The 27667-nt window shown below is 49.9% G+C and overlaps 1 protein-coding gene across 2 annotated transcripts in view; it reads right to left on the reverse strand.

Annotated features, from left to right (window-relative positions):
- Positions 1–7002: 7002 nt before the first annotated feature.
- The window catches only part of Tbx5 (T-box transcription factor 5), a 43935-nt gene continuing 23270 nt past the window's right edge, over positions 7003–27667 (reverse strand). For both annotated transcript variants that reach the window (XM_078039085.1, XM_078039086.1), the window contains 2 exons: positions 18322–18548; positions 7003–8901 (listed from right to left, as the gene is read on the reverse strand). In XM_078039085.1, the coding sequence (XP_077895211.1) occupies positions 8327–8901; positions 18322–18548 (802 nt within the window). In that variant the 3' untranslated portion in view covers positions 7003–8326. The remainder of the gene's footprint in view (positions 8902–18321; positions 18549–27667) is intronic.

Genomic DNA, 27667 nt, shown 5'->3' on the forward strand with positions numbered 1-27667 from the left:
GGTGTGGTGGGAGCGACGCAGACCTCCCAGGTGATAAAATTGCCTGGGACCATGTACACAGACAGCCCAGCAGGGTGCACTGAGCCATCTGCACAGCCGTGGTGGACGGCTTGGCTGTCCCTGGCTGGGACCCTGTCTGTGGCTGGTGTCTAGGGGCGGAGGGTTTCCGGGATGGCTCTGTGTTGTGCCAGTGCGTCTTCACTTATCTCAAAAGCAGAACAGAGGCTGGGAGGAGGCTGGGGAGGGCAGGTCTGTTTGGAGAGGGAAAGACCCTGACTCAGTTTGGGCTCAGGACTGGGAGGAAGCAGAAGGTGGGGGGGGGGGGCGCGCAGGGGGGGAGGGGCAGGGAATGGAAAGAGGAAAAATCAAGGATTCAGTTCCCAAGCCCAGTGCTCCCTGGGCGACTGGACCAGCTGGTGAGGTGCAGAACGAGCCTCCCTCCTGGGCCTCTAGAAGACAGGAGGACGGGCTCCGTCCACCAACTCCCATGCCAAGGAAACACTGCTGCGGAACCCCGACGCTGGAGGTGGGGTGTCCACTCTACTATGGCTGCAGTTAGAGGCCGGCCAAGGGGAGGTCAGAGGTGGCCCAAGGACTCCACACCAGCGCCCTGCCTCCCAGCAAGCAGCACGTCACAGTGTCGCTGACCAAGCCCTTTGCACAAGTGACCGTTGCCGGACCCCTTTCGGGAGCAGGCACCAGGGAGTCTGGAGCACCTGCCCTCCTGAAGCCCTGCTGGCTCGGGAGGGAGAGGGACAAGGGTCAACTGGAGTGTAAGGGAGGAAGACCATTGTCCTGACTGCCTGGGGGACCTCACTGCCCTCCAGAAGGGGGTCACACCGGAGCAGAAGTGGGCTTTGAGCCCTGGTTATTGGCTGCACAGAGGGCCCAGCGTCTGCTGCGTACTCCCCGTCGCTCTCTCCTTTGCTACCCCCTCAGGTCCACAAGGCAGATCTCAGCACCCCCATTTCACAGAGCTGAACATGGGGGCTTCAGGAGGTGGATGAATTTCTCACATGCCAGAAAGCAAGCTGGTCTCCCGAGACCAGGAGGCCTTCCCCTTGGAGGCCGCTGGTCTTCAGCCTCCGGTCAGGGAGCCTCCTTCGGTTTTCCTAAGGCTGAAGGCTCTGAGGACAGGCCACCGAAGGCTCAGAATGCTGTGTGGTGCCCTCCAGACTCAGGATCCCCACTCTGCCCTGCCTGCTGCTGGGCCGGTGGGAGAGGACAGGGATAAACTGGCCCCCACCTAAGGGAGTCTGGGCAGTGTCCAAGGGCAGACGAGCAGGCTGACACGTCTGCTGGGGTCTCCGCTTAGGTGCTCCCTTGTCTACACCGTGCACAACAGGGTGATCCCTCCTTCCCGGGATGGGGCTGTGCGGGCAGTGACCCACTGTAGGGACAGCGCCGAAAGCCAGTGAGTGAAGGCTACCATCACCACTCCAGGGCTCACGTGGATAACAGGGGGTGTCAGTCAAACATCAAACGCCAGGAATAATGGTCAGCTTGACTCCTGGCTCCCCAGCCCCACCCCCACAGTTCAGTTACAGGGACCAAGGATGCTGAAATCACCTCATCTGTGAGGTGGCACACAGGAAGCCTCTGTTAAGGGCAATGAAAATGCATCCTGAGGTCAGAACAGCAAGGGAGCTGGGTGGTCAGCTGCTGGGGGTGTAGAAATTATTGTCCCCTCCTCATTGCCAAGAAGGGTCGTTAGTTACTCACAAAGTCACTATTTAAATCATATTTAAGGAGATACTTATGTGGAGAAGCTGCTTTAATTATTGTTGAAGGTGATAGTGGTGGTGATGGTGATGATGGTGGTGGTGATGATGGTGATGGTGTTGGTGATGGTGATGGTGGTGGTGGTGATGGTGGTGGTGATGGTGGTGATGGTGATGGTGGAGATGATGGTGATGGTGGTGGTTGCCGCAGTCTGGCTGGGCACAATTCAGGAGCCACTTGTCAAAAGAAACTAACTTTATTTTTAGAACTACAAACGCCAAACAAAACAGCTCCTCAGGAAAAAACCCTCAGAGCCTAACTGCCACCACTGGCTTCCCACAAGCCTCTCACCTCCACACAAGCCTCACCACCTCCCAATATCCTCCTGCTCTTGAGGCTGATTGGCTGGGTCGTGTGGGTGGAGCCAAAGAAGTCCCCCAATGAGCAGCTCCGTGGTCTGAAAGGGCAGGGAAACAGCCCAATGAGCATCACTGCAGAGGAGCCAATCAGCTAGATGTTGCTGGGGCCCCTGTGAGCCAATCATCAGCCAGCAGCTGGAATTTTGCCAGGGCCCCTTTGGCCGTGGCTCTCAACAGGTGGTGATGGTGGTGATGGTGATGGTGGTGATGGTGATGGTGGTGATGGTGGTGATGGTGGTGGTGATGGTGGTGATGGTGATGGTGGTGGTGATGGTGGTGATGGTGATGGTGGTGGTAATGATGGTGGTGGTGATGGTGGTGATGGTGATGGTGGTGGTGATGGTGATGGTGGTGATGGTGGTGATGGTGGTGGTGATGGTGGTGATGGTGATGGTGATGATGGTAAGTGATAGTGATGGTGATGATGATGGTGGTGGTTATGATAGTGGTTATGGTGATGGTGATGGTAGTGGTTATGATAGTGGTTATGGTGATGGTGGTGGTGGTGATAATGGAAGTGATGGTTATGATAGGGATGATAGTGATGGTGGTGATGGTGATGATGGTGATAGTGATGGTGATGATGATAGTAATGGTGGTGGTTATGATAGTGGTTATGATGATGGTGGTGATGATGGTTATGATGGTGGTATGGTGATAATGGAAGTGATGGTTATGATGAAGGTGGTGATGATGGTTATGATGGTGGTATGGTGATAATGGAATGATGGTTATGATAGGGGTGCTGGTGATGGTGATGATAGTGGTGGTGGTGGTGGTGATGGTGATGGCGATGGTAGTGGTGATGGTTCTGATGATGGTTATGATGGTAGTGGTGGTTGTGTGGTGATGGTGGTGGTGATGGTTCTGATGGTGTGATGGTGGAGGAGATGATGTTTTCCTGACTCCCACTGAGCTAAGACTATAAAATGTAAATAAGATCATAGGGTCAAGTTTCCCAGAAGGAGAAGGAGGAAGAGAGAAGGACTAGAAGAAGGAGTACTAGCTCATCTATTTATTGGCCAACAAGCATGAGCACTTTCTCCAAGCCCGGCCTCCGTGTGAAGCACTCTGTGCTCATGTTCTCACGGGACCTCACCATACCCAGAGCCCTCTAGGATGAGGACTCAAAGCATCGCCTTCCAACGTGATTAAAGGGAAGGTCCAAGAGGTTGGGTAACTTTACCAAGGTCACAGGGAAAAAGTGGCCACGTGAATTCAATAACCCAGAGCAGAGGACAAAGGAGAGATAGATGAGTGCCTGACTGCATATGCATTCACTCGTCTGTGTGATTGTGTGTGAGTGTGAGTATGTGTGTTAGTATGTGTGTGCATATGTGTATGTGAGTGTGAGAGATTATGAGTGTGTGTGAGTGTGTGTGTTTGTGAGAGTGTGAGTGTGTGAGTGTGTATGTGAGTGTGAGAGTGTGTGTGAGTTTGAGTGTGTTTGTGTGCATGTGAGTGTGTGTGTGAGAGAGTGTATGTGTGTGTGTGAGTGTGTGAGAGTGTGTGTTTGTGAGTATGTATGAGTGTGTTTGTGAGTGTGAGTGTGAGTGTATGTGAGTGTGTGTGAGTGTGTGTGTGTGTATGAATGTGTGTGAGAGTGTGAAAGTGTGAGTGTGTGAGTGTGCATGTGAGTGTGAGTGTGTGCTGCATTTATTAACAAGGAATCCACGGTGCACCCGGAGCAGCAGCCTCACCTGGCCAGAGCAGCAAGCAGCAGTTCAGGAAGCAGGGACCGAGATACTCAGGCGTCCCCTTGTTACTGAGGCAGGACACTCTGTGACTAGCAGCCGGCCAACTGGCACTGGGGCCAGCTCTGTGCCTGCCCAGGTCACGTCCACCCATGATGGACCTCCGTCCCTTCACGTTCCACATAGACAGAAGTGTCCCACCTTCTCCAGCGAGTCATGGGGTCAACAACCAAAACACAAGCTAGATGGTATTTTACTAAATCTATTCCTTAGAACAAAGATGATCCATCTTCAAGAAAGAAAGGAAGGAAGGAAGGAAGGAAGGAAGGAAGGAAGGAAGGAAGGAAGGAAGGAAGGAAGGAAGGAAGGAAAGAGGAAGCCACCCAAAGCAGAAAGAGAACTTAAGCCACCCATAACTCTCCCCTGCTGCTTCTGGGGTCTCTCTCCTGGGCAGGAGTCAGTGATGTGGCATTACCAGGCTGCATCACTGGGCCGCGGCGCAGAGCGGAGCTGCTTCTTCCCCACACCGAGCATCTCGATGCACACTTTCTTTGCAAGTGTGTTTTTACTGCTATGCAACATTCCATTAGATGGTCACCTACTAACCTACTGGCCCCATATTAGTGGAGATTAGGACTCCCTCCAATTTTGCACAGATTAAAGAATTTATGTTGATATTTCCAGAAAGTATTTGTACACATCTTAGGATCCATTCCTCAAACCAGAATAATCAGATTCAATCATTAGCAAACTTGTTGAAACTTTTGGTATATTTTCCCAAGCCCTCCTCTCAAAATGTTTATCTCATTTTTTTTTTTTTTTTGTACTGGGGATTGAACCCAGAGGCACTTAACCACTGAGCCACACCCCAGCCCTTTTTATCCTTTGTTTGGAGACAGGGTCTCACTGAGTTGCTTAGGGCCTCACTAAGTTGCTGAGGCTGACTTTGAACTCATGATCCTCCTGCCCCAGCCTCCTGAACCACAGGGTTACAGGCATGCACCACCGCACCCAGCATGTTTATCTTATTTTCATTCCAACCAGCAGTTTCTGAGATTTCCTATTTTCTCATTAGCAATAGGCATCACTGTTTATAAAAATATATATTTATGAAGTCCATGAATAAAAAAATGCTTTTTGTGTATTAAAGTCTTTTTTTTTCAAACACTTATTGAACATTTACTGTGTTGAATAACTTCCTGGGCATTTTCACAGATGTTATCTCACTTTAATTCACAATAGCCCTTTGAATCAGGTAGAATACCTCCTCTTAATAAAGGAGGAAGTCAAGTCTTGCATAAATTTAGGTTCCAAGCTGAGCTCTGCTGTGTGATCTGCGGAAGACTCCTAACCTCTCTGAACTCAAGAATATCAACAATCTGGCTTAGAAAGTTCCTCTCTGTTTCATAATTTTAAGTCTTACACTCAAGTGGACCAAGAAGCTAGAACGGATGCTATAATATTTCTAGCTTCAAAGAAGCCTAACATTTCATAACCAGAATCTGTCCTTGGCAGCTCTGGGGACTAACTAGAAAAGAACCTAACACAATTAACAGATCCTCGAAAAGGCAGAGTCTCTACCATACATGACAGGACCTTAATATATATTTGTTGAACAAATGAGCCAATGTGGACTTGGTGATTTCTACCCACATATTAACCTACATTTCCGTTTTCCACCACAATTTCTGCCTCAGGGCCTTTGCATAAATGATTTCCTCTGCCTGAAATGCTTCTCCTCCCAAATTCTTACCTGGATCATTGCTACTCCTCACTAGGGCTCAGCACAGAAGTCACCTCACCCAGACTGTGTTAGGGCCCTCGTCTTCCCTTGGATGGCCCTGGGCATACAGCACCCAGCAGTTCATTCAGACACTACAATTCATTGATAGTAGAGACCACTGCTCAAGGGCAGTTTGTCTCACTAAACCACAAGCCCCGGAGGACAGGGCCCCTATCACCCTGTTCATCTTTATGTTCCCAGTACCCACTACGTGCCCAGGCTAGAGCGAGCACCCCCTAAATATATTAAAGGAACATAATGATATCTGTGTGCCTCTTGACATCAACACAAGGATGAAACTTCACGGATCTGGGGGCACTCCACCCTCAATCCTACCCACACAGTGAGAAGATCCACTAGAACTACGGTGTGGAATCCAGAGAGGTCAACCAGCGAAGGTCGTGGATACGGTGTTCCTTGTGTGATCTATGAAACCTGCTGTGGACGTGTTTTTAATGATTTTTTTTTGACAGTGGCAAGACTCTGAGGAGTGTGGTGGGTGGTTCTCTTCTGCGCAGATGGAGCATCCTTCGTCCAAAAGTCTGAAATCCGAAAGCTCCCGAATCGGAATCTTTCTGAATACAGACCTACCACTACAAATGGAAAATTCTACACTAACCCCACCGACGACATGCAAGTGCCCTAAAACTACTGTGTACAATTAGTTGCGGATAAGTCATAAATAAAGCATAAATGAATGCCATGCTTAGGCTGGACTTGCTTCCCCCGAGGTAGCTCATTGTATATGGGCAGATACTTCAAAATTGAAAACTGAAAATAAAAGTTCCCAAATCTGGTCCCAAGCACTCTGAATAAGAAATAATCATCCTCTGTCTTCAGATGATTTTCTTCAGAAATCAAATAAGATTGACTGATTGTAGAGTTGGTAAAACTAGTTTGGAGGGACATTTCTTCCAAGGCAAACTTTTTTTAAAAAATTAAACCCATCAGAATTAAATACCTATTTAGAGTCGGGTCAGAACCTACCCAGTACAACTGTACTCATTCTGTCCCTTGGGGACAGAAAAGCCATTGACCTAGTTCTCCCTTGCATGTGAGAGAAGCTTGATTGTCATTTCTTTATAATTAATTCACTCTTCTCAGTAGTTCCTGGCCTAGGAAAGGTGACATTCTTATTGTCCCCTCTACCCAGTAGCAGAAAGAAGAGGGTGCTCCAAGTCCCTTGTACTTCCTTAAGCACATAGCATTTATTAGGCTTAATTGGCACACAAATATAAGGAACAAGTACTTATTCTCCCCTCCCTCCCTCAGCCACATAGAAAGATGAAATCGCGGAGACACTCACGTACAAACATACCCAAGCTCTCACGACCTGGGACATACTCAGTCTCACATATTACCCTGTTCTCTTTATTAGGGTCAGTTAAAAAAAAAAAAAAGTTTTTTTTTCTTCTTTTTTTCAAAATCGAGAAAGCAAAGATCATTCAGAAGAAAAAAAGGGGGAAAAATAAAAAAAACACAAACTTGATTTTTGAGTATCAATAAAATTAAAAGCTCTTGGTCAGCTCCCATGCTGGATTTCCTGTTATTACTTAATTAGAATTCCTATTTATAAATAAATAGTACCAGTAAAATATTACATCTGGGGACCCCTACAATAACGTCTTACTTACACACACATTTTTTTTTTAATACTGTTTTCTGCTGTCGATACACACAATTAATTGAGTGTCGGCCTTTGGTGCTGGTGCGGATTCTTTGGAGCTGAACGGTGAGCAGATGTGGCCTCTTGAGGACCTGAAGATTCTGCTTTGCATCCCATGGGTGGGCAGGATGCCTGGGGCTGGCTTTGTTTGTTTTAATCGCAAAGAATATTTATGTGGTTTTTTTTTTTTTTTCTTGTCGGCACAGAGCTTGCTCTCTGCTTATCAGAGTCCTGCCCGCAGGTCAACCAGGGCTTTTTTAAGTTTTTTTTTTTTTTTTCAAAGCAAGATTTCCGGACGGGGAAACCATAGGCCACTTTTTTAGCGACAGATGGCGGGAGAGACCCGGAGCTGGGGGTCGGTGGGGCGGAGATCGGCCTGATCCCAAGTCCATCTGTGCAAGTCAAAGGCAAAATTGGGCACCAGAGAGCTGGCAGAGGCAGAGACCAGCCGGGGACGTGGGGACCTTCTGGGAGACATCACGCGGCAGAGGTAGGTGCTTCTCTCAGACAGAAGAGGAAGGCCAAGGTTAAGTTTTAGGGCTGGTTTTTGCCCAGGGAATCCCGCAAGTGTCTATTTGGAATCTCCCTCCAATAAGGGACTGGGTCCCATTAAGAAAATCAGAAGAAAAAAAAATATATTATTATTTATTATATAACAAAGTCGACATTAACACCGAGACAGCGCGAGGTTCCCAAGATCCACCAGGATGAGACACTCACTGAGCAGGATGTTCTGGAACCTAAAAGAAGGCATCGGGAGACACGAGGGGGCCGAGGCGGCTGGTGAGGAGTGGGGAGTCCTTCGGGCAGTCGACGCCGTCTTCTCTTGGTTTTTGAAGTTTGGAATCAAAACGACAGAGTCAGATTTTTTTTTTTTTTGGATGGTGGTTGGTTTGCAAGCTATTGATCGGATCAGCGCCCGGGGGCCTCGAGTGTGCAGATGCAGAGTGGAAAACTCGTGGGAGGGTCCTCCTTGCGCCCATCTCTCTCCCTCGCCCCTCTCCTCTCTCTCAGCAAATGCCTGCGGCAGGGCCACCCGGCTTCAGCTGTTCTCGCTCCACTCTGGCACCATGCCGACCCCGTGCACGGAGTGGTAGTGCTGGGGGGACAGGGTCCTGGGCACCCCGTGAGAGTACAGGAACTCGGGGGGCTGCAGGCTGCCGGGGGACTGGAGGCCAGTCTGAGGCCCACACTGCCTGACCACAGGCTGGTGGGCCACGGAGGTCTGGTGCTGAAACATCCCCTCTCCGAGCTGCGGGGAGCCGTGGTTGGCCATGCCGGCCAGCCTGGGGACCAGGGGCCCCGAGGTGAAGTGAGCCGAGAAATGCTGGTAGGGGATTCTGTCCATGGGCTGCACCGTGGTGACCGTGCAGCTGCTGTAGGAGGGCATGCTGGGCCACGTGTTGCAGCTGATGTCCTCCAGGCTGGGCACGGGCTCGCTGGGCGGCGCGGAGCTGGCGTACATGCAGGCCTGTCGCTGGGCCGACTCTGTCCTGTAGGAGGCGCTCAGGCCCTGCTGCTGCGGGTAGCTGGGGCGGTAGAAGGGGTCCTCTTCGCTGGGGGGTGTCTCCATGTAGGGCTTCTTGTAGGGGTGGTCTGCAGTGGAGCATTCCTCATCTGCGGAGACAGGGGGACAGGGACCTGTGAGACAGGTGCCAGCGGCCCGACAGCCAGGAGCAGAGAGGGCCACTTGGCGACAGGACTGGAGAAGGTCAGCCCCAACCTCCGTTCTGAAGAGAAGAGGGAGCTGGCTGGTCCAGCCCTCGACTGTGATGCTCTAAGTGAGCAGCCTGGCCCTTCTCAGCTCCGTGTCTGCATCTGGAAGATGGAAAGGTACAAGCAGCTCTTCCTACGCAGGGGGTGGAGGGGACCCTTGGGAAAATGTGGGTTAGGCATTGGCGTGAGGAGATGTTCAGTACAGTGTCACTATCCTCTTCTCTGCTCCCCAGCCTGTCAACTCCACAAAGATGGGACATTGTCTGACTTCTCCATCACCATGCACCCAGACCCGCTCAGGAATAATGCCATCGACAGTATCAATGTAACAACAAGAACACATTCAGTGCCTGTTCTGCCTAAGGGTCCTCTAGGAGGTGACCCATTTAATCCTCCCAACAACCCGTGAGGTGCTTGCACTGTTAATCTTACTCTTTAGATGATGGAAAAGAAACAGAGGTTTAAAAACTTGCTCAGCGTCTCATATGGCTGATAAATGGTGCTAGACCCAAAGTAATCTGACTACCAAGTCCCTGGTCCCTGCTCCATGAAGAAGACATGCAGTCAATATTTGTGCAGTGGATGGATGGATGGATGGATGGATGGATGGATGGATGGATGGGTCAATAGACAGGTGGATAGATAGATAGACGGATGAATAGGTAGGTCATGGATAAAAGGATGTATGGACGTATGGATAGACAGAAGGATGAATGGATGGATGGATGGGTAGGTGGGTAGATGGATGGATGGATGGACAGACTGAGGGGTCAGTGGACAGATGGATGGGAGGATGAATAGATGGACATATGGATGGACACATGGATGGATGGATGGATGGATGAATGGATGGATGGATGGATGGATGGGCAGACTGAGGAATCAATGGACAGATGAATGGGTAGATGAATGGATAGACGTATGGATGGACAGATGGATGGATAGATGAGGAATGGATGAATGGATGGATAGGTGGTGGATAAATGGGTAGGTGGATGGATAGGTGGGTGGATGGATGGATGGACGGATGGACAGACTGAGGGATCACTGGACAGATGAATGGGTAGATGGATAGATGGGTAAGTGGGTGGATGGATGAATGGACAGATGGATGGATGGACAGATGGATGCATGTATGGACGGGCAGATGGCCCAATGGATGGTTGGATGAGGGGATGGATGGACTAATGGATAAAAGGATGGATACCTGATGAATTCCCTTTCCAGACACCCTCTGTAAGGAGGTCCCCAGTTAGTATTTGTTGAGTTGGTACAAGTTAAAGTGCTGCTGTGTCTTTACAAAATGGCTCTCTTCCCTTCTCTATGCACCAGTCCGTCCCTGGTATTAGATGGCAGGGATAGTTCTGTCTCTGAAAGAGGGTCTCCCCCAACCACTCCAGGCCATTGGCCCCTTTGGGAACTAACAGAAGCACTGGGCTAGCTGTGCCACTCCTGGGTGTCATCCTAAAGAATAGAAGCCAGCCTACTGTCACCACACAGGCCTGCCAACCACCAAGCAGCACCGTTCACAATGGCAAAGTTGCAGAACCAGCCTGGGTGTCCGCCCACAGATGACTAGATGAGAAACTGTGTTCTCCATACACGATGGAATTTGATTTAGCCACAAAGAAGAACGGCACTTGAGAGCATTACGTCAGACAAGCAAGCAGACCCAGAAAGTTAAGGACCATGTGTTTTCTCTCCTGTGTGGAAGTGAGAGGGAAGAAAAGGTGGTGGGGGGGTGTCTCCTGCAAATAGAGACCACAGGACAGAGGAAGGAGGCGGGAAGGGTCATTGATTATTATTATATATTGTGTGCGTACACAACAAATTCACAACTGTCCCACGGTCATGTGTCATTATAGTGTACCAATTTTAAAATATGCGAGGCCAGGCTGTCGCTGAGAAAAATACACTGAAATATGACAGTGAACGGGACACAGAGTTCTGCACACGACCTCAGGAGGTTCAAGGACCCCTTCCAGCCTCCAGGAGAAGGGGCCTCTGAAGGACTTGCCTCTGACCCTTGTACTTGGTGCCTGCCTGAGCCCAGCAGGGCGGCCACCCTCAGGAATGACACTTGTCATTGCTGAGGGAGCACCAGCAACCCTCACCTCACTGGGTGATCAGGAATGAATAAGAAGGAGCACGGGTTTCCCTGGTGGGCATCATCAAGGGCAGCTCTGGTCACTGGGTGCTGTGCCCATCAACCTCGCGGTAGAGCTATTCTCATATCCCCCCTCAACACATCAGCATCATTCCTGTTCCTCAGAGGCAGACACTGACGCTCAGAGAAGGGACCTGTCCAAGGTCAGCCAGCTGGGAAGGAGCAGAGGTCAGGTCCGACTTCCTCTGCCTGCACACCTTGCCTCCAGGTCACCCAGGCATGCGACAGATGTTTACTGAGCTCCTACCAAGTGCCAGGTCGGCTGCCAGGTTCTGGAGAGGGGAGATGCCATCCTGGTCAGGGGGCACATGCCCGCCTGGCCTCACTCATCCTCCTGGAGGAGCTGAGTGGGGAGGCCTGGCCCTCTGAGACTCCAAATGTCACTCACTGGACAGAAACTCCCTGGGCTTTGGACGGGTACATAAAACAGCCTCCAACCCCAGGTTGAGAAGCTCGGGCCTGGGTTCCACCGTACGCCTCCATTTGCAACGACCCCCCACGTGAGACCCACAGATAGGGTCGTGTGTACCCGCTGAATGACAAGCAGGTTTATTTTTTCAGCTAACGTCTTTCTGGAACACATCTGGGACCCATAGGGTGCCCAACAAATTGCACAAAATGAAAAGAAAAAAAAAAAAGAAAGAAAAATGTGGTCACTCTTCCAGGTGCTCTGGCGGTATGGTGCCAACCACCCAGATGTCTGAAGACATCCAGATGACATCCATCGCCTTTCAACCCGGTGTTCTTTTGGAGTCTCGAAGCCACCGAGGCACCCAGCTTGTTGGGGTCCTTGCTCCCGCCTGCCTTCTCTCCCCCCTTGCCCTCCTTCCTCCTCCACCCACCAGATCCATAAATTCTGCATGTTTTTCCATCGCTGCTGGGCCCGTAACCTTAGGTTTTTCTCACTAAGCCGGGGCGTTCCCCATTTCAATAATAGAAAGTGCAGCTGCAGGGTACCCTTGGCAAGAGAAAAAAAAAAAAAGAAAAAACAAGCCTAACTCACCATCTCGAGTTTCTGATCCTTTTCCAGATTTGTAACAAGTCAAAAGAAAAAAAAAAAAAACGGGGGCGGGGGGTGGGGGATGGGGATCATAAGCAAAAGGCCGGAACACATTTTGGAAAATCGTAAAATCATACATTCCAGTCTTTAATATCCCCGTGATCTGATGCAGGGCCCTAAGGAACACTGGGTTGGCTTCTTGATGAAAGCAGGTCCCGAGCACGCCCCCCATTCCTCTCCATCCTCATCAGAATTTACAGAAATTCCAAAGCCAGGGTCCAAACTTCAGGTCAGTGGTGATAAATGGGCAGAGTCTCTTGTGTTTATTTGGGTTATGATTTGGTGCCTCTCCTTCTATTGGCCAGATCCTGTTGGACTTCCAGGGCTGGGGACTCGGCTGTCACCAAGCCACCGAGTCTTCTGACGAGGTGAAGCTACTGCTGAGCTCCAGAAAATATATATTGTGTGGTCAGTTTTATGACAACTCTCCTGGCCCCAACTGACTCTCTTGGATAACAGGGAAGTTCTTTCTGGTTCTGACCATCCAGTACAGCATTTCATGGTGAAAAACCCAGTTCTTTGGATTTTTCTAGATGGTTTTGGTAGAGTAGCTTCAGTGATGAATCCAGAACACAGATTTTAAGGCACAGAACCATGGCTATGTGGTCATGGTTGAACCACTGGACCATTCCAATTTCAGTTCTTGACTGTAAATGGGATAATACCTGAGCTTCTTGTGAGGTTTAATTGAGATAATACTTGGGCTGTGCTGGGGTTGTGGCTCAGTGGTAGAGCACATGCCTAGCATGTGTGAGGCACTGGGTTCCATCCCCAGCACCACATTAAAATTAATAAACAAAATAAAGATATTGTGTGTCCATCTACAATTAAGAAAAATATTTAAAAAATTAATTGGGCTAATGTAGTTTCTGTTTTCCTTGCACAAGAAGTCAGCAGAGAGCGTTGAAATCTCTTGTGTGTTCAAATAACCAGTTTTGCACTTTTTTCCTCTTTTCCCTCTCAGAAGGCTGGACAGATGGTTCTCTGAAGGGCAGCCATTACCTGGAGGTATCTGGGCAGATTCCAGAGCTGAAGACTCACAAAGCTGCTTTTTAAATCACTAATCCCGTGGAGCGAATCTGGTCGCTGTGTCCAACTAGGGCATTCCCCTTCCTGATCGGGCTCATTCATTTGAAAGACCTTTGTCTGGCCCTCAGGGCACCTATAAGTCAAGACTTCTGGCTCACAAAACAGTGCTCTTCCTGACACGTGGGGGCTTTCTGTCTTCATGCATCTTAGCATGCTCTGCCAACGTGAAGAGCAGCAACCTTGAACCCTGACTGACGGGCAGGCGGTGGGTGAACGGATGGATGGATGGACAGGTGGATGGATGGACAGGTGGATGGATGAGTGGTCAGAGGAATGAATGAATGGATGGATGGATGGATGGACAGGTGGATGGATGAGTGGACAGAGGAATGAATGGATGGACAGGTAGATGGATGGGTGGATAGAGGAATAGATGGATGGATGGATGAATGGATGGATGGATGAATGGATGGATAGACAGGTGAATGGATGGGTAGATGGGTGGATGGATGGATGGACAGGTGGATGGATGGACAGGTAGATGGATGGGTGGTCAGAGGAATGAATGGATGGATGGATGGACAGGTGAATGGATGGGTAGATGGGTGGATGGATGGATGGATGGACAGGTGCATGGATGGATGGAAGAAGGAATTGTGTGTGTGTGTGTGTGTGTGTGTGTGTGTGTGTGTTCCCACGCTCTTAGCATTTGGGTTAAAATCGAAAGGACTAGAATGGAACTACAGGAAAATCCTCACTAATGATCCAAAGACTCAAGTTCAAATGTCACCTGGTCACCATCTGAAATCATTCAATTCATCTGTTGGCTTAGTAACTCTCTCCCCCAGTGAGAATACAAGTTTCCTGAGAGCAGGGGCCCTTTCTCCTGGCCCTTGGCTTATCGCAAGTACCCAGCGCCGTGCCCAGTCCATAGCAAGTGCTCAATAAATATTTGTCTGATGAATTTCTGCCCCAGATCTACCACTCATCAACCACATGACCCTAGAATCTAACCCTGGCTCTCATCCTCTGTTTGGCCCCTCTGGCTCCGAGGGTCCAGTGAAGGATTGGCTGTGGAAATGCTTTCTAAAACACACACCACTGGGAAAAGGGACCCTGCAAAACCTCTCCAATAGCCGGCTCCCCTCCCTCTCTCAATCCCTGGCTACCCTTGGAATACCCTCTTCTGTCATTTGCTGTGCCAAGATCTTCATTAGGGTCCTGTTGGGTTGCTAATGGGAAGGGGCCGAGGATCAGGGTGGGAGGGGGGAAGGACGAGGGCTCTCCCAGGCCCGGGTCCTGGATTTGTCTGAGTGGCATTGATAAAGGACCTTCCCAGCTTTTCTTTTTCTTTCTTTCTTTTTTTTTTTTGACTCAACCCACAGGGAGAGATAGTTTGGAGACAGCAGGGTCCACACACGAGGATGGCCTCTGGCCTGGCGGGCCCTTTGACATCTCCCTGGGCTGGGCTCCTGGGCTGGTTGGAGAGGAGACAGACAATGGGGGGAAGTCAGATAGCGGCCAGCGGGGGGCGGGGAGCCACCCATGGAGCTATCACTTAACGGGAATCCCAAACTGGAAGGAAACCTCGGCTGATTCCTTATCACGGGCCCATGTGGAAGCCGATGATGAATTGCTATTTGTTGTCTCCCGGGCAGGACAGACAGAGTTCATCTGGAATGTTCCCTGTCACCGGGAGCTCCCTCTTCGGGGGAGCGGTAGGTGAGAGGGCAGAGGTTCCTAGAGAGGTGACGGTCCCCTCCAGGGTGCACACCGGGCGCATTCCGAGTCCACAGGCCTAGGTAGGCATCGCAGGCTGGGCCCCTCACGAGCTGGGTGACTGGCGCAAGTTCTCTGAGCTCCAGATTCCAAATCTCCAAATCGGGGCAAAGGCGACAATCCTTCACCGCCTTATCTGCAGCCAGTCACCGAGGCCTGATCCCACCCACACCTCCAGCTTCTCCCACACCCTGCTCCGGGCCACCATCTCACGCCTCTGAGCCCGCCGCAGGTCCCTGGTATCAATTCTTGTCAATGAAAAGTGACTGCTTCCGAACGCCAAGAAAACCCTAGTCACGGCTCTCGAGGGTCACTCACCCGCCCACGGACAAGGGGAGCAGCTGAAGCCCCTGATTCAAATGACCGGTGACACTGGCACAGAGCCGGTCCCTGCCCTTCCTTTTTGACATTTACCACCACTTTCTCCAGAGTCGCAGATTTTTAGTCACTCCCCAGAGAGGGCAGGCTTCCTGCCCAAGGGGAGTACCTGGGGACACCCCCTCACCTGCTCCCAGCCCACTCCCTTTGGGGCTCACTCTCCGATCGCCCTCCCCGCATGACGCTCCAATCTGACATCCATTAGCACCCAGGGCATGTCCTTGAGAGCACCCGACAGCAGTTTTAATTCAACAATGACTTGCATAACGTTTAAGCCACATGTACCGGCGTGAACTCTGGGACAGGGCTCCCGTACAGTGGGTGCCTCCGCGATCCTCATCTTGCACGCAGGCCCAGAAAGGGGAAGCCACTTGCCCTCAGTCACACAGCTTCAAAGGGTCAGCTACTTGGATGATTTCTGCAAGGAACCAACTGGCCACGCGAAGCTTTTATCTGAGGCGCCTGCAAATACCCCAGGAAAATCAAATGCTCCCATAATCAAAGAGGGCTACGGTCCTTGCTTTCAAAGGCTCTCGCTCCACTCCCCGGGATGCCTTCATAAGGACACTGCTGTAAATATTGAATCTAAAATGGGCATTGGTTCTTTTTAACTTCTTCCTCCCCTTCCTCTGGACTGGCATTCATTTAATCGACAGAACTCCCTAATTCAAACCTGGTGAGCTTGAATCCGCACCGTGGGACCCAGTCCCAAAGCAGGCCTCGGGCGGAAGAGGAAATCTGGAGAGTGTCGAGGAGTGGGAAGAGAGACAGGAGGGAGCCGGGGCGAAGCACGCAGGCTCCAGATTTCAGTCCAGATCTGGGTTCGAATTCTGCCTTCAGGAACTGGCCGGCACATCTTCCCACCTTCCCGACCTGAGCCTCCGCTTCCCAGCTAATCCCAGCAAAGGCTTGTGTTCCTAGCGTTCAAAGTCTTGTCCTGGGATCAAGAGAGGACGCCCTTCAGGAAAACACAGACAGGACCTCCGTGCAGGTCCCAAGTTGTGGGGGACATTCCTAAGCCCTGTCCGGGCCTTGAGAGGCAGAGGCGTCTGCAGGCATCTGTTTCCAAGGCATCCAGTGGCCGACGTGCTGGAAGTTGAGCCAGGGGCTGCTGGGATGGTATTGTTCAGGCCTTCAAGATGCAAGGATGTGGGTGGACTCAGGCAAATTGGAAGTCAGGCCTCCCCCAGGTCAGTTCTCCAGACCCCCACTCAAGGATCAATGGCTGTTCTCCCCTCCTTCCAAATGCAAGACGGTGAATGTCAGAGAGCCTGGTGCATTCCTCACAGAAGCCCAGCTGCAGGGACAGACATCTTGCCAAAGCACCCATTTCTATCGGGGCTCATGGGTGAGCTTTTTTTTTTTTCTAAAAGCTCAGGCCCTGGTGGCTAGACTTCCAAAGTTGGCTACTGAGGCTCTTGCTAAGGACGAAGAGCAAAAGGGCTGCTACTCCCTGGGCCGACGGTGAGCCCACCCAAGACACGCAGGATTGTACGATGTCTTCATATGAAGCCGATCCCACAAGGCCTTCCACGGGCTCCAGCAGATGGTCTCTCTTTTTTTTTTTTTTTAAGAGAGATGCAGTTAAGTAGGTCCATATGCACACAAACTTCCAGATACCAAATGTGGGGTTCACCCCGATTGGTTCTGAAGACCACAGGTTGCAAGCCCTAGGGTACACTGTCCCGTGTATCCTTCCCTCACGCCGTCACCTCAGCGGGCCACCATCTCTTGGCTTCCTCCTGGGACTCAGTTTCTGGGGTGATTATCTGCCCTTAGTTCATCACGGTTACCATCTACAGGGTGCTCTGGGAGACTTATTCCTCCTTCACGAAGTGGGAAACTCAGGCTCAGGGAGGTTCAGACACCTTCCTGGAGTCACACAAGAAGCCAGAAGCAGAAGGGAGATTCGAAACCGCCTCTCTCTGGCCTGGCTGCCTGCACCTATCTGTGGCTCACACCGAGCCAATGTGTACGGAAGCCCAATGCAGCCACACTACCTAGGTCGGCCACTTTGATTCTGGCTCCCAAGAGATTTTCTTTGTTGGTGCTCATGGGTGAGCCCTTGTGGTCTCAGCTGACTCAGGGAGAAGCCATTACTTCTCATACGACAAAGAAAAACACAGAGGGCTTTAGACACCAGCTGAAGTCAGTTGTGGCTGTGTGTGTGTGAGAGAGAGAGAGAGAGAGTCCACCTGGGAGACACAGAGGAGACCTCCAGAACTTCTAGAAGGTTCCCCTGGGAGCACAGCTGGGAACCCATCCAAGGAACACCGGAAGCAACCTCTCTGCCCACCAGGGGGGAGGGCCACCCGAACCCCCGCTCGCTCCTGCAGACCACACCTCTTCAGCAGTTAGCAAGAATGGGCGGGTCTGGGGCCGCAAAAGGGTATCTGAAGCACAACCTAGGGTCCAGGACACAGCTTAGTGGCAGAGAAGGTCCTTATCATGCACGAGGCCCTGGATCACACCCCAGCACCAAACACATACACATACACACCCTAAAGGTTTTTGTTTTTTAAAAAAAAAAATGGATGTTGCAAAATACATGTACTCTAATGTCACCTGTGTTGGAAGTGTCCTTTGAAGACTATTTATCTGTGTGTGTGTGTGTGTGTGTGTGTGTGTGTGTGTGTGTGATGCATGTAAGCTTGAGTAAATGGATAAAATAGATCTGGACATTCCAAATATGTCTTCTTCAAGGAAAGGGCTAGAACAGAGAAACTCAGATCCAGGGAGCCTTTAGTTTTACTTGCATGATCTGAATTTCTGATCATCTCCATGTATTTGTGTGTTGCTTGTGCCTTTCTAATCAATCAATGTTAGCGTGCATGCCCCCACCCCCACCCAACCCCCAAAAGGAAGGAAGCGGCGGCAGGGGGCAAAGGTTGGGGAGCTTTGTGCTCACCTTTCCTCTTGGTGCAATGGTAAATTTGGCTGTGCTCCTGGGGCAGCGGGTACGGGTTGGGTGGGGGCAGAAGGTCCTGGGAGGGGCCAGAGATCCCATTCTCACACTGGTACTGGGACCCTAAGTTGGACGAGGTGGAGAGAGCTCGAGGTTCGCTGCTGAAGGGACTGTGGTTGGAGGCCACTTTCTGCCTCACGGTGCTCCTGGGAACCACGGGGTATTCTTTACTGAAAGAGAGAAGACGGGAAATAATGTTTATCAGTGCGTTGATACAGAGTCCCCTGCCAGCTAAGCCACAGAGTAAAGAATCCACCTGAAAAGTCATTGAGAAAATAAGCAAAAAGGGTCTCTCATGAGCAAAGCAGCCGAATTATGTTCGTGTGCATTGTATTCTGAAAAGCCACACCTGGGCACTAATTTTTCATGTCTTATACATTAGGCAAGTAAATTTGGGAGAAGTTCTCTATATATCAAAAAGGCCAATGGGCACCCCCAGGTTAAGAACCCCTTTTCACCATCAATAAGCACACAAAGCTTTTTGAAATATTTTCACCTAGTCTACCATCTCTGAACTCCCTAATTCAAGAGCCAGATGAACTGAGCAGTGGCCTACACTCCACCTCGAGGTGTCCACCTTTAAAATGGGACTGAGGTTTTTCTTTGCCCCGAGTGAGTTAAGAATGGTAGCAGACCACCTAGGATGGCCAGGTGTGACCTTAGGTTACTCTAATCTGGACACAGTCCCACTTGCATCTTAGGATTTCTTTTTGAGCTACTGTCCCTATGTCCCCTCTGGTGTGCCAAAGCTCTCCATGGCATCTGCAAAGTAGGGAAGATAAGCATCCCCGGCTCAAAGGGTGGTTGAAGCAAGAAATGAGCTGAGAGTGAAAAAGATTCAGAAGTGTCCACGGCATACAGGAGGAGCTGAGCAAGTGGTCACCTTTATCACGATCGCCCTTGTTTTAGGTGGAAAGAGGAGAGGGAGAGAGAAGAAAGAGAGAGAGAGTGAGGACGATGAGAAACAGCACGGGGTCCAGGATGAGATGGAGTCAGATCCAGGTGTCTTCTGAGTCACTCATGGACTGGGCACCCTGCGAGTCACAACCCCTCTCAGCAGCAGCGTCCACAGGAAGCTGAGTGTAATAAAAACCTAGTGACATTATATGTACAGTATCCTGCAAGGTACTCAAACCCGGCCCTCCATCTTCCCCCACCTCCAGCCTTCCAATCAGGCATGTCCCTAGGAAACTTCAATAAACATCCCCTCTGGGAAGGAAGAGGGGGTGCTAAGCAACACCAGGAGCCCTGTCGGGAATGAAGCAGATGGGGGATGGACTGGGGGAGGTGGGTTGTAGGAGAGGTGGGAGGAGGGGGCAGACAAAGGAGACACAGATTCTTCCTTCGCTTCTTTTCTAGTTGTTTTGAAATAGATCCTACTGTGTCCTATACCATCATACAAGTGTGTGTCAAATAAGTTTTTAAAAATTAAGTTAAAAGAAAATAGGGAACAAGCCCGTAATCCCAGCAGCTCAGGAGGCTGAGGCAGGAGGATTGTGAGTTCAAAACCAGCCTCAGCAGCTTACTGGGGCCCTAAGCAACTCAGCGAGACCCTGTCTCTAAATAAAATATTTAAAAAAAGGGCTGGGGATGTGGCTCAGTGGTTAAGCACCCCTGGATACAATCCCCAGTACCAAGAGGAAAAAAAAAAAAAGACAATGGAGAGAATCATCCAAGTGTGTAAAAAGAAAACATCCTTACCCCCCACATTCTCACACTCATAGGGACTGAGGTCTACTAGTATCTAGGCAGAGCATTTATAATGTGCATATATTCCTATGTAAACACTCAAAACACTCAAAAATATTTTCATAGCTGTATTTCAACATAATTGGCTTCCTTTGCAACCTGTGTGTTTTATTCTGTGCACTTAACTGCATCATCCTAAGAAGCCATCCCCAAGGCCCATGGCACTGAGCAGGTTAAGAAGTCTGCCCCAGGAATTCACCTCAGGAAATCCCAATCCTCAGTCAATCACCATGTTTGCCACGACCTCAAACCAGACATTATTCAACTAAAACATTTTTTTAAATTAATTTTTTGCTGGGCACAGTGGCACATGCCTGTCATCCCAGTGACTCAAGAGGCTGAGACAGGAGGATCACAAGTTTGAGGCCAGCCTCAGCAACTTGGCAGGACTCTTTCTTAAAATGAAAAATAAAAAGGACTGGGGCATAGCTTAGTGGCAGCCCTGGGTTCCATCTCCAGTACCAAATAATAAAAAAAAAAATCATTAAATCAACTTACATTCAAAGTTTAGACTTACTATAAGCAATTGATATCTGTGAAATTAAATTATGGGCTTATGGTACTTACAGTTCCTCTAATGCAATTATAACAAATGCTTCCTGTAATTGAAATTGAAGAGTACACTTGACATGGCCTTATGTGCAAAGACCTACACGGAAAACATTCCCTAGGGTGGTGTGCAGCCCATTTCATGCTGCAATCCTGTGAAGCTGGTCTCATTTCTGTCCTCGTATCATAGAGTCAAAAACCCAGGCCCAGGAAGATGAGACACTTTGTCCAAGGTCACAGAGCTAATGGCAGACACAACCAGCATTCCAACCCAATCACCCCTAAGAATTTCTCTATGGTCTCCTAATTACTTCTTTCAATATTTAAAGCTTAGCTCAGGGCTCCAGGCTCCCTGCTCCTGCCCCTGGGGGTTGTCACCATGCCCGCCCCGTGCCCGTGCCTTTGTTTGTCATGGGAAAGCTCAGAGCATCCAGGCGGGAACACGGGTGAGCCTTCCAAGTTTCCATGAGACAACAGGCTCCTCACGACGACACCCAGGGGTCTCCCAGCTGAGCTTCCCGGGGGGGCTTGTGCCATCACAGACCCAAAGTTGGAGCCATCCTGAGCGGCCACTCATCAGAATCCAGCCAGGGGGGCCAAGAGGCTAAAGGAATGAAATTAGCTTTCTAGCCCTGGCTTTGTGGTTTCAGTTACGTAATGGAAAAAGAAGAAGAAGAAGAAGAAGAAAAATTACCCTCATAATAAAACACTACAAAAGTTGTCAAATCTCGCGGGCAATTCTATTTGGGTGAGCTGAGGTCAAGCGCTGGGCTGTCAGGGCTCCAGGAGGAAGGAGGGAAATCTCTTTGGGTTTTTTATTTTTAATGAGGATGGTTATTTTTTTTTTAATTAAAGAAAATAACCCCGGGGGTGGGGGGGGGGAAACTATGTTGGCTGAGGGAATTTACAAGAGAATGTATCAATGGATTCCGTGGCATTCTCCAGTCCAATGCTGCCAAATGGCAAATCCCCTCGCTGAACAGCCAAACCCTGCTTTTGATTACGAACACTCCCAGAAGTGAGAGAGGAGGTCGCACAGCAACCACTTGCCCCTAGCAGCTTGCTCCCCTCTAAGGAGCTTGAAACATCATCCCGCCTGTCAATCAAGAGCATCTTTCTCAAATGCCTACAGTGCAGTTGTTCCAAGTTCACCTGGCAGATGTCAAAATGGCAGCCTGGAGTTGATGATAGAAGCAAAGGGAAGGAAATATCCCAAGGGACAGGAGTGAAGGGATTTTGGCCGGGTCCATCGATGGACAAGTCCAAGGGACCACATTAGTACCAGAACAGCGGAAACCTCTCAAGACCTTGGGATGCACCTCTACAGCTTCAGAGCATCGGCGCAGAAGCAAGCACACGGAGAATTAAATGGGGAGTCAAAAAGTCTTGGTGGGTCTGGGGACACAGGCAGCCCCAGGGACAGTTTCACGTCATTGTCACCACTGTCTCCTTCCTCCTCCTTCAGAAGCTTCGACTGCTGGACTTAAGTACTTTCCCTCATCTGATCCCGGAAAGAACCTCATTCCATGCATATGGTTAAGCTTACTTGAGAGAGAAGGAAATGCAAGCTCAGAGAGGTTCAGCAATCACACAGCTGAGGCAAGGGAAAGCAGAACGTCACCCAGATCAGTCTTGTTCCAAAGCTCCTGCCAACTCACTTACACTTGATAATAAAGTAATCCTGCTTGCACACACCAATTGTGTGCCAAACACAACCACCCTGCTGCACGAAGCCCTCCGTGATAAGGGAGCTGGAGACCGGCTACACCCGCTGGTTCCTTCTATGTGAGTGGAAACTTGGGTTCACCCGTGTCAAATCCCAGGCCCTCTGTGTGTCAACCAGCTGCACCCACATCCCACGGACCAGCGCTGATCCGGGTCCCCAGTCCCTTCCCTGGACTCTCCCTGGGTATCGACACTGCAGACCAGCCTCTCGCCCCCGCCCCTTCACATTCTGCTCCACGTGAGCGGGTGCCCTGAATGACGCCATTGTCGCCGGGTCTGGGTTGTAAAACGTTACAAGGGAAGATTGAAATCTTGGGCCAGCAGGCTCCCTCGGCCTGCGCGCTAACGAACACCCCCACCACCACCACCCCCCCAGCGCGGTCCTGCCGCCGCCTGAATGGCCTTTTCACGGGAGCAGGTGGCGGGGTGCTAGTAAGTTGGGGGTTTCTGTTTTGTTTTGCTTTTCCCAAAACTGCTGGCAGCGCGAGCCCGAGGACTGTGCAAGCCCTGTTCTCTGGAGCCTCCTCCACCCTGCGCTCTCCTGGGGGGGCTCCAATTAAAGGGGGCAAAGGGGGGCGGGTCCTGCAGCCCCTGAGAGCCTCCCTGATTTATTAACCGCTTCCTATGGGCTGCGGGGGTCACGAGTCCCATTGCACACGCGTGGACGCCTGGACACGGCAGGGACCCGGGAGAGCGCACCCCGGGGCTGGATTTAACCCCGTGCAATTAAAAATCAGCTCCTTCTTTCGCGCCTGCAAAGCGCCTCCCATTACTTCACCACCCCACGTCCAGCAGGCTGCGCAGAGCAGGGGACCCTCTGGCCGCCCCCTCTCAGAACCAGGCGGCACAGAGAGGGCGGATGGATTTCCCCAGTGTTGATTCCACCAGGCACATATTTTGTGAGGGTTGCCAAGAAACGCCAAGGCACCCCCTCTGCCACCACTTGTGACAACTTTGGGACCCTGTAGTTAGATCTCTAAATAACATCCATCAGGGTGGGAGTTTCAAGGTCACACTGGTCAGATGTGGCCACTGGCTGGATAGATTCTTTTTCTCTAAGCCTTAGTCTTCTGTCTGTAAAATGGGACTGGGGGCAGTGAGCTCGGAGGATTAGCACGGAAGGAAGGACACATTGGCTTTATCCACACCCGCTGGGAAATCCCATTGCACTATGTTCAGGCAGTGAGCGGCTCTTACCATTGGAGGACTTCAAATGTTCTAGAAAGACCCTCAAAGAGCAAACATGGTCAGCTTGTCAGGGGTTCATTTTCGCATCAACTATTCAAAGGGCCGTCTGCAATTTCAAAAATGATTTTTGCAAACACCACAACCGAGGCAGCTCTGAGATCCTGGGCGCGCGCGGGGGGGGGGGGGGGGGGGGGGGGGATGATCCTGGACCAAGCTGTTTGGATGGTCCATGACATCTCCCTTGGTCTCAGCGTCTCCATTCTCCATTTGCAGAATGGAGGAAACAAGCATCATCTCACACAACCAGGCGAGCCCCTGGGTTTAAAGCTGAATGGGAAACTGTAGACAGAAAAGGTCAATTGGAGCTATATATATATATATATTTTTTTTTTTTTAGCTGAATTTTTGATGAGTTGAGAGTAAGAGTTCATCCAATAGCCCTTGCCGGCTCTCTAGCTCCTCACAGAGCCGCTCAGTACTTTATAGAGTCTCTTTTTAACAGTTCTACCAAATTTAACTGTGTCTTCATTTTATTCCTTTTTTGTTATTTGTATAGTTTTGGAAGGATGGTCCGATGGTGGTGGACAGTGGTGGACAGGCACCTCTGGAAGCTAGATGGCTGGAAGAGGCTGGCCTAAGTGACCTTTCCCAAACTCCTTCTTGTATCCAAAAGGATTGTCTGAAGCCTTTCTTTGTTTTGGGGAGGGGGGGATCATGTGGGGGCCCCTTGGTCATGCTGAGAATGTCTGCTTCAAAAGGTGACCTTGGAAACAGCACCCAAACAGCACTTTGGACTGATGTCAAATGTTCTGGGGATTCCTGCAGAAATCCATCACCCCTCAAAAGAAAGGACCCTACAATGGAATGGATCTCTTGAAAAATAAAATGTTACCGTAAGGGTGTTGGCTGAGGGGGCCCGGGGGATGGGGGTCAGGATGCAGAGGGAGAATAGGGAAGGAAAAAGTGGGGAAATCTCTCCAGGAGATTATGTCTCAAATTTGGCTGCACAAGGCATTCACATAAGGAATTAAAAACACGGACACCCAAGTTTGCTCCCCAAAAGGTCTGAGGTCATTGTTCTGGGATGCAGCCTGGACACTACATTTTGAAATTCCCCAGGAGGAAGAAAAGTATGCACTTTGTATGACTCTGTGCATATGAAATTCGGTAACAGACAAAACTACCCCATAGCGAAGAAAGGTCAGAACATGCCCTGGGTGAGGAGGAGCAGCCCGGAGTGAACAGGAAGGGAACATTGTGGGGAGAAGGGAGGGGTCTATATTCTGGTTGCACCTTGGGTTTCACAAGGATGGACATTTGTCACAAAGTGATGAGTGAACTTAAGATTTCTGTGTGTGTCTCTTTGTGTCAACTTAACCTAAAATAATGAATCGTGAATAAAAGCCAGGTCCCACTACACACACACACACACACACACACACACACACACACTGCTAATGAGGCACATGCTGAAGTGTTTAGGGAGGAAATGTAATCATGTTTGCAACTCAGCTTGAAATGCATCAATAAAAATCAAAAGGATGGGCGGACAGATGGACAGAGGGATGAAGGGGTGAATGGATGGAGGGAGACATCCATATGTGACAGATAAATCTGTAGCAAAATGTTAATTGTAGAATCCAAGCAGTGTGTCTAATTTTTCCACGTTTGCTAGGTGTCTTAAATGTTTCAGAATAAAACATCAGAAAGCACTTGTTGAAAGGCAGCTTCCAACCTGTCCCCAGAGCCACTGACACGGCACCTCTAAGGGGAGATTGCAGAAATCTGCTTTCTAAAGAGCTCCCCAGGTAAGCGTGATGTCACCAAAAGTTTGAGAAATGTTTAGCATGCTCGAGGCCCTGGGATCAATCCCCAGCACTGCAAATAATAATAATAATAGAAAGTTAAAATGGGCAAGGACCTTCTCCAAAGAAGACATGCAAATAGTCAACATATATGAAAAAAAAAAAACTCAGCTTCACTGTTCATCAGGGAAATGCAGATCAAACCCTCAAGGAGATGTCACCTCACACCTGTTCAGATAGCTACTGTCAAAACAACGGAAGATAACGAGTGTTGGCAAGGATATGGGAAAAGGGAACCCTTGTGCACTGCTGGTGGGAATGTGAGCTTGGCATGGCCCTTATAAAAAACATCATGGAGATTCCTCAAAAATCTAAAAATAGAGCAACCATGTGACCAGTAATCTCTATGCTGGGTCTACATCCAGAGGAAATGAAATCAGCATGTTAAAGTGACTTCTCCACCTCCCACATTCATTGCAACACTGTTCACAATAGCCAAGAAGGGGAAACAACCTCGATGCCTATCATCAGATGAGTAGAGAAGGAAATCGAGGTATGCAGACAGGGTGGAATACTATATAGCCTTAAAAAAGAAAGAAATCCCCTCACTAAGACAGCATGAGCAAACAAACCAGAAAGATCCACATTGTAGGATCTCAGTCCCATGTGGAAATATAAAATAGCCCAACTCCAAGTCGAAGAGAGAAGGATGTTGGTTTCCAGGGGCTGGGGGGAAGAGGGAAATGGGGAGAAGGTGGTCTAGAGACACCAAGTTCCGACTGTGCAGAAGGAATACATTCCCGAGGTCTCCAGGACAGTGTGTGAATATAGTTAACCACACTGCCATATGCTTGAAATTTACTAGAGGGGTAGGGCCTAAGTGTTCCCACTACACACACACACACACACACACACACACACAAACTGCTAACTAGGTGAGTGATGAGGAGATAATTAGCTTGACTGTGGTGACTTTTTTCACAATGTGTCTGTTTATCAAAATATTAAGTCCTATACCTTAAATAAATACCATTTTGTTAATGATATCTCAATAAAGGTGGAAGATGTGGCTATGGGAGTGAGCGAGCCGTTCACAGCAGGGTCCCTGGGCAGGGGTGGGTGGGGAGGCGGTGGGGGGACCCTATTGCAGGTGGTGGCTATTCTGAGCATCCTTTCCCTGGACCCTCAACATGGTGGAATCCCTCGGACAAACCCCAGCTGTCCAAAGTCCCTTGCTTGGGGCTCGGCTTCTCTTGCCTTGCATAACCGCACACCTCCCTGAGCCGGGCGGCTCAGCACAATCGCAGCCACCGAGGGTGTAAATGGAGTCTCCAGAACTCAGCCCTGGAGATGGCTTTGCATGGGGGGGGCGGGCATCTGGGACTGCTCGTCAGCACAAGACTGACAACACTAGAGTGCAAAGCCCTGGATTGGAAAACTGATCGTTTGTGGTCAGAACCTGAAGATTTAGATGAAGAAGAAAAGGATCAAGGAGGGAGGGTCCTAGGGAAGGGCTTTTACCTTTGAGGGGGTCTCGGGCCCATGAATCCCTGGAAATTGTTTGAATTTTTTTTTCTATTTATATCTTGTGAACTTTTTAGAGGGTCTCTTGCTTTAACTGGATTTTCAAAAGGGGTCTCATATCCAGACCAGGAAGCCTCCCTAGAGGAACCAGAGGCGGGTGACAGGGCCCCACAGCGGTGAGAAAGGTCTGTTTCCAAGGTGGCCTTGTCTAGAGGCTGGACTGAGCAACAGGACACTGGTTTAGCTGAGAGGTTCTGGATGCCAGACTCCCCCATGACTCTCTGATTGGCTGGCTCAAAATCCAACAAGATAAGGGGGAGTCCTCAGGTACCCCGCTTTGAGAACTGCTCCCCCCAATGCATTGGCAGCTCAGGAAAATAATAAGGAGGTTCAGGTAGCTTTGTTCCTTCCATGAAAATCTGAGGCCATCCAAGTTCCCCAAAGGTGACATCACCTCAATCTCATTCCCCACTTCCTGGAATGCTCCAAAAATACAGGATGAGCATTCTAATCCCAAACCCCGCAAATGCTCCAAAATCTAGAATTTTTTTTTGGTCCTGGGGGTTGAACTCAGGGGTGCTCTATCACTGAGCTACATCCCCAGCTCAGCCCTTTTTCTTTTTTATTTTTTTAAATTTTGAGACAGGGTCTCACTCTGTGGCTCAAGCTGGCCTTAACATGCGATCCTCCTACCTCAGCCTCTCAAGTCCTCAGGATTATAGGCATGCACTACTTACTACCCCCACCTC

This window comes from Ictidomys tridecemlineatus, chromosome 2 (genome assembly GCF_052094955.1).
Source record: "Ictidomys tridecemlineatus isolate mIctTri1 chromosome 2, mIctTri1.hap1, whole genome shotgun sequence".
In the NCBI taxonomy this organism is placed as follows: domain Eukaryota; kingdom Metazoa; phylum Chordata; class Mammalia; order Rodentia; family Sciuridae; genus Ictidomys; species Ictidomys tridecemlineatus.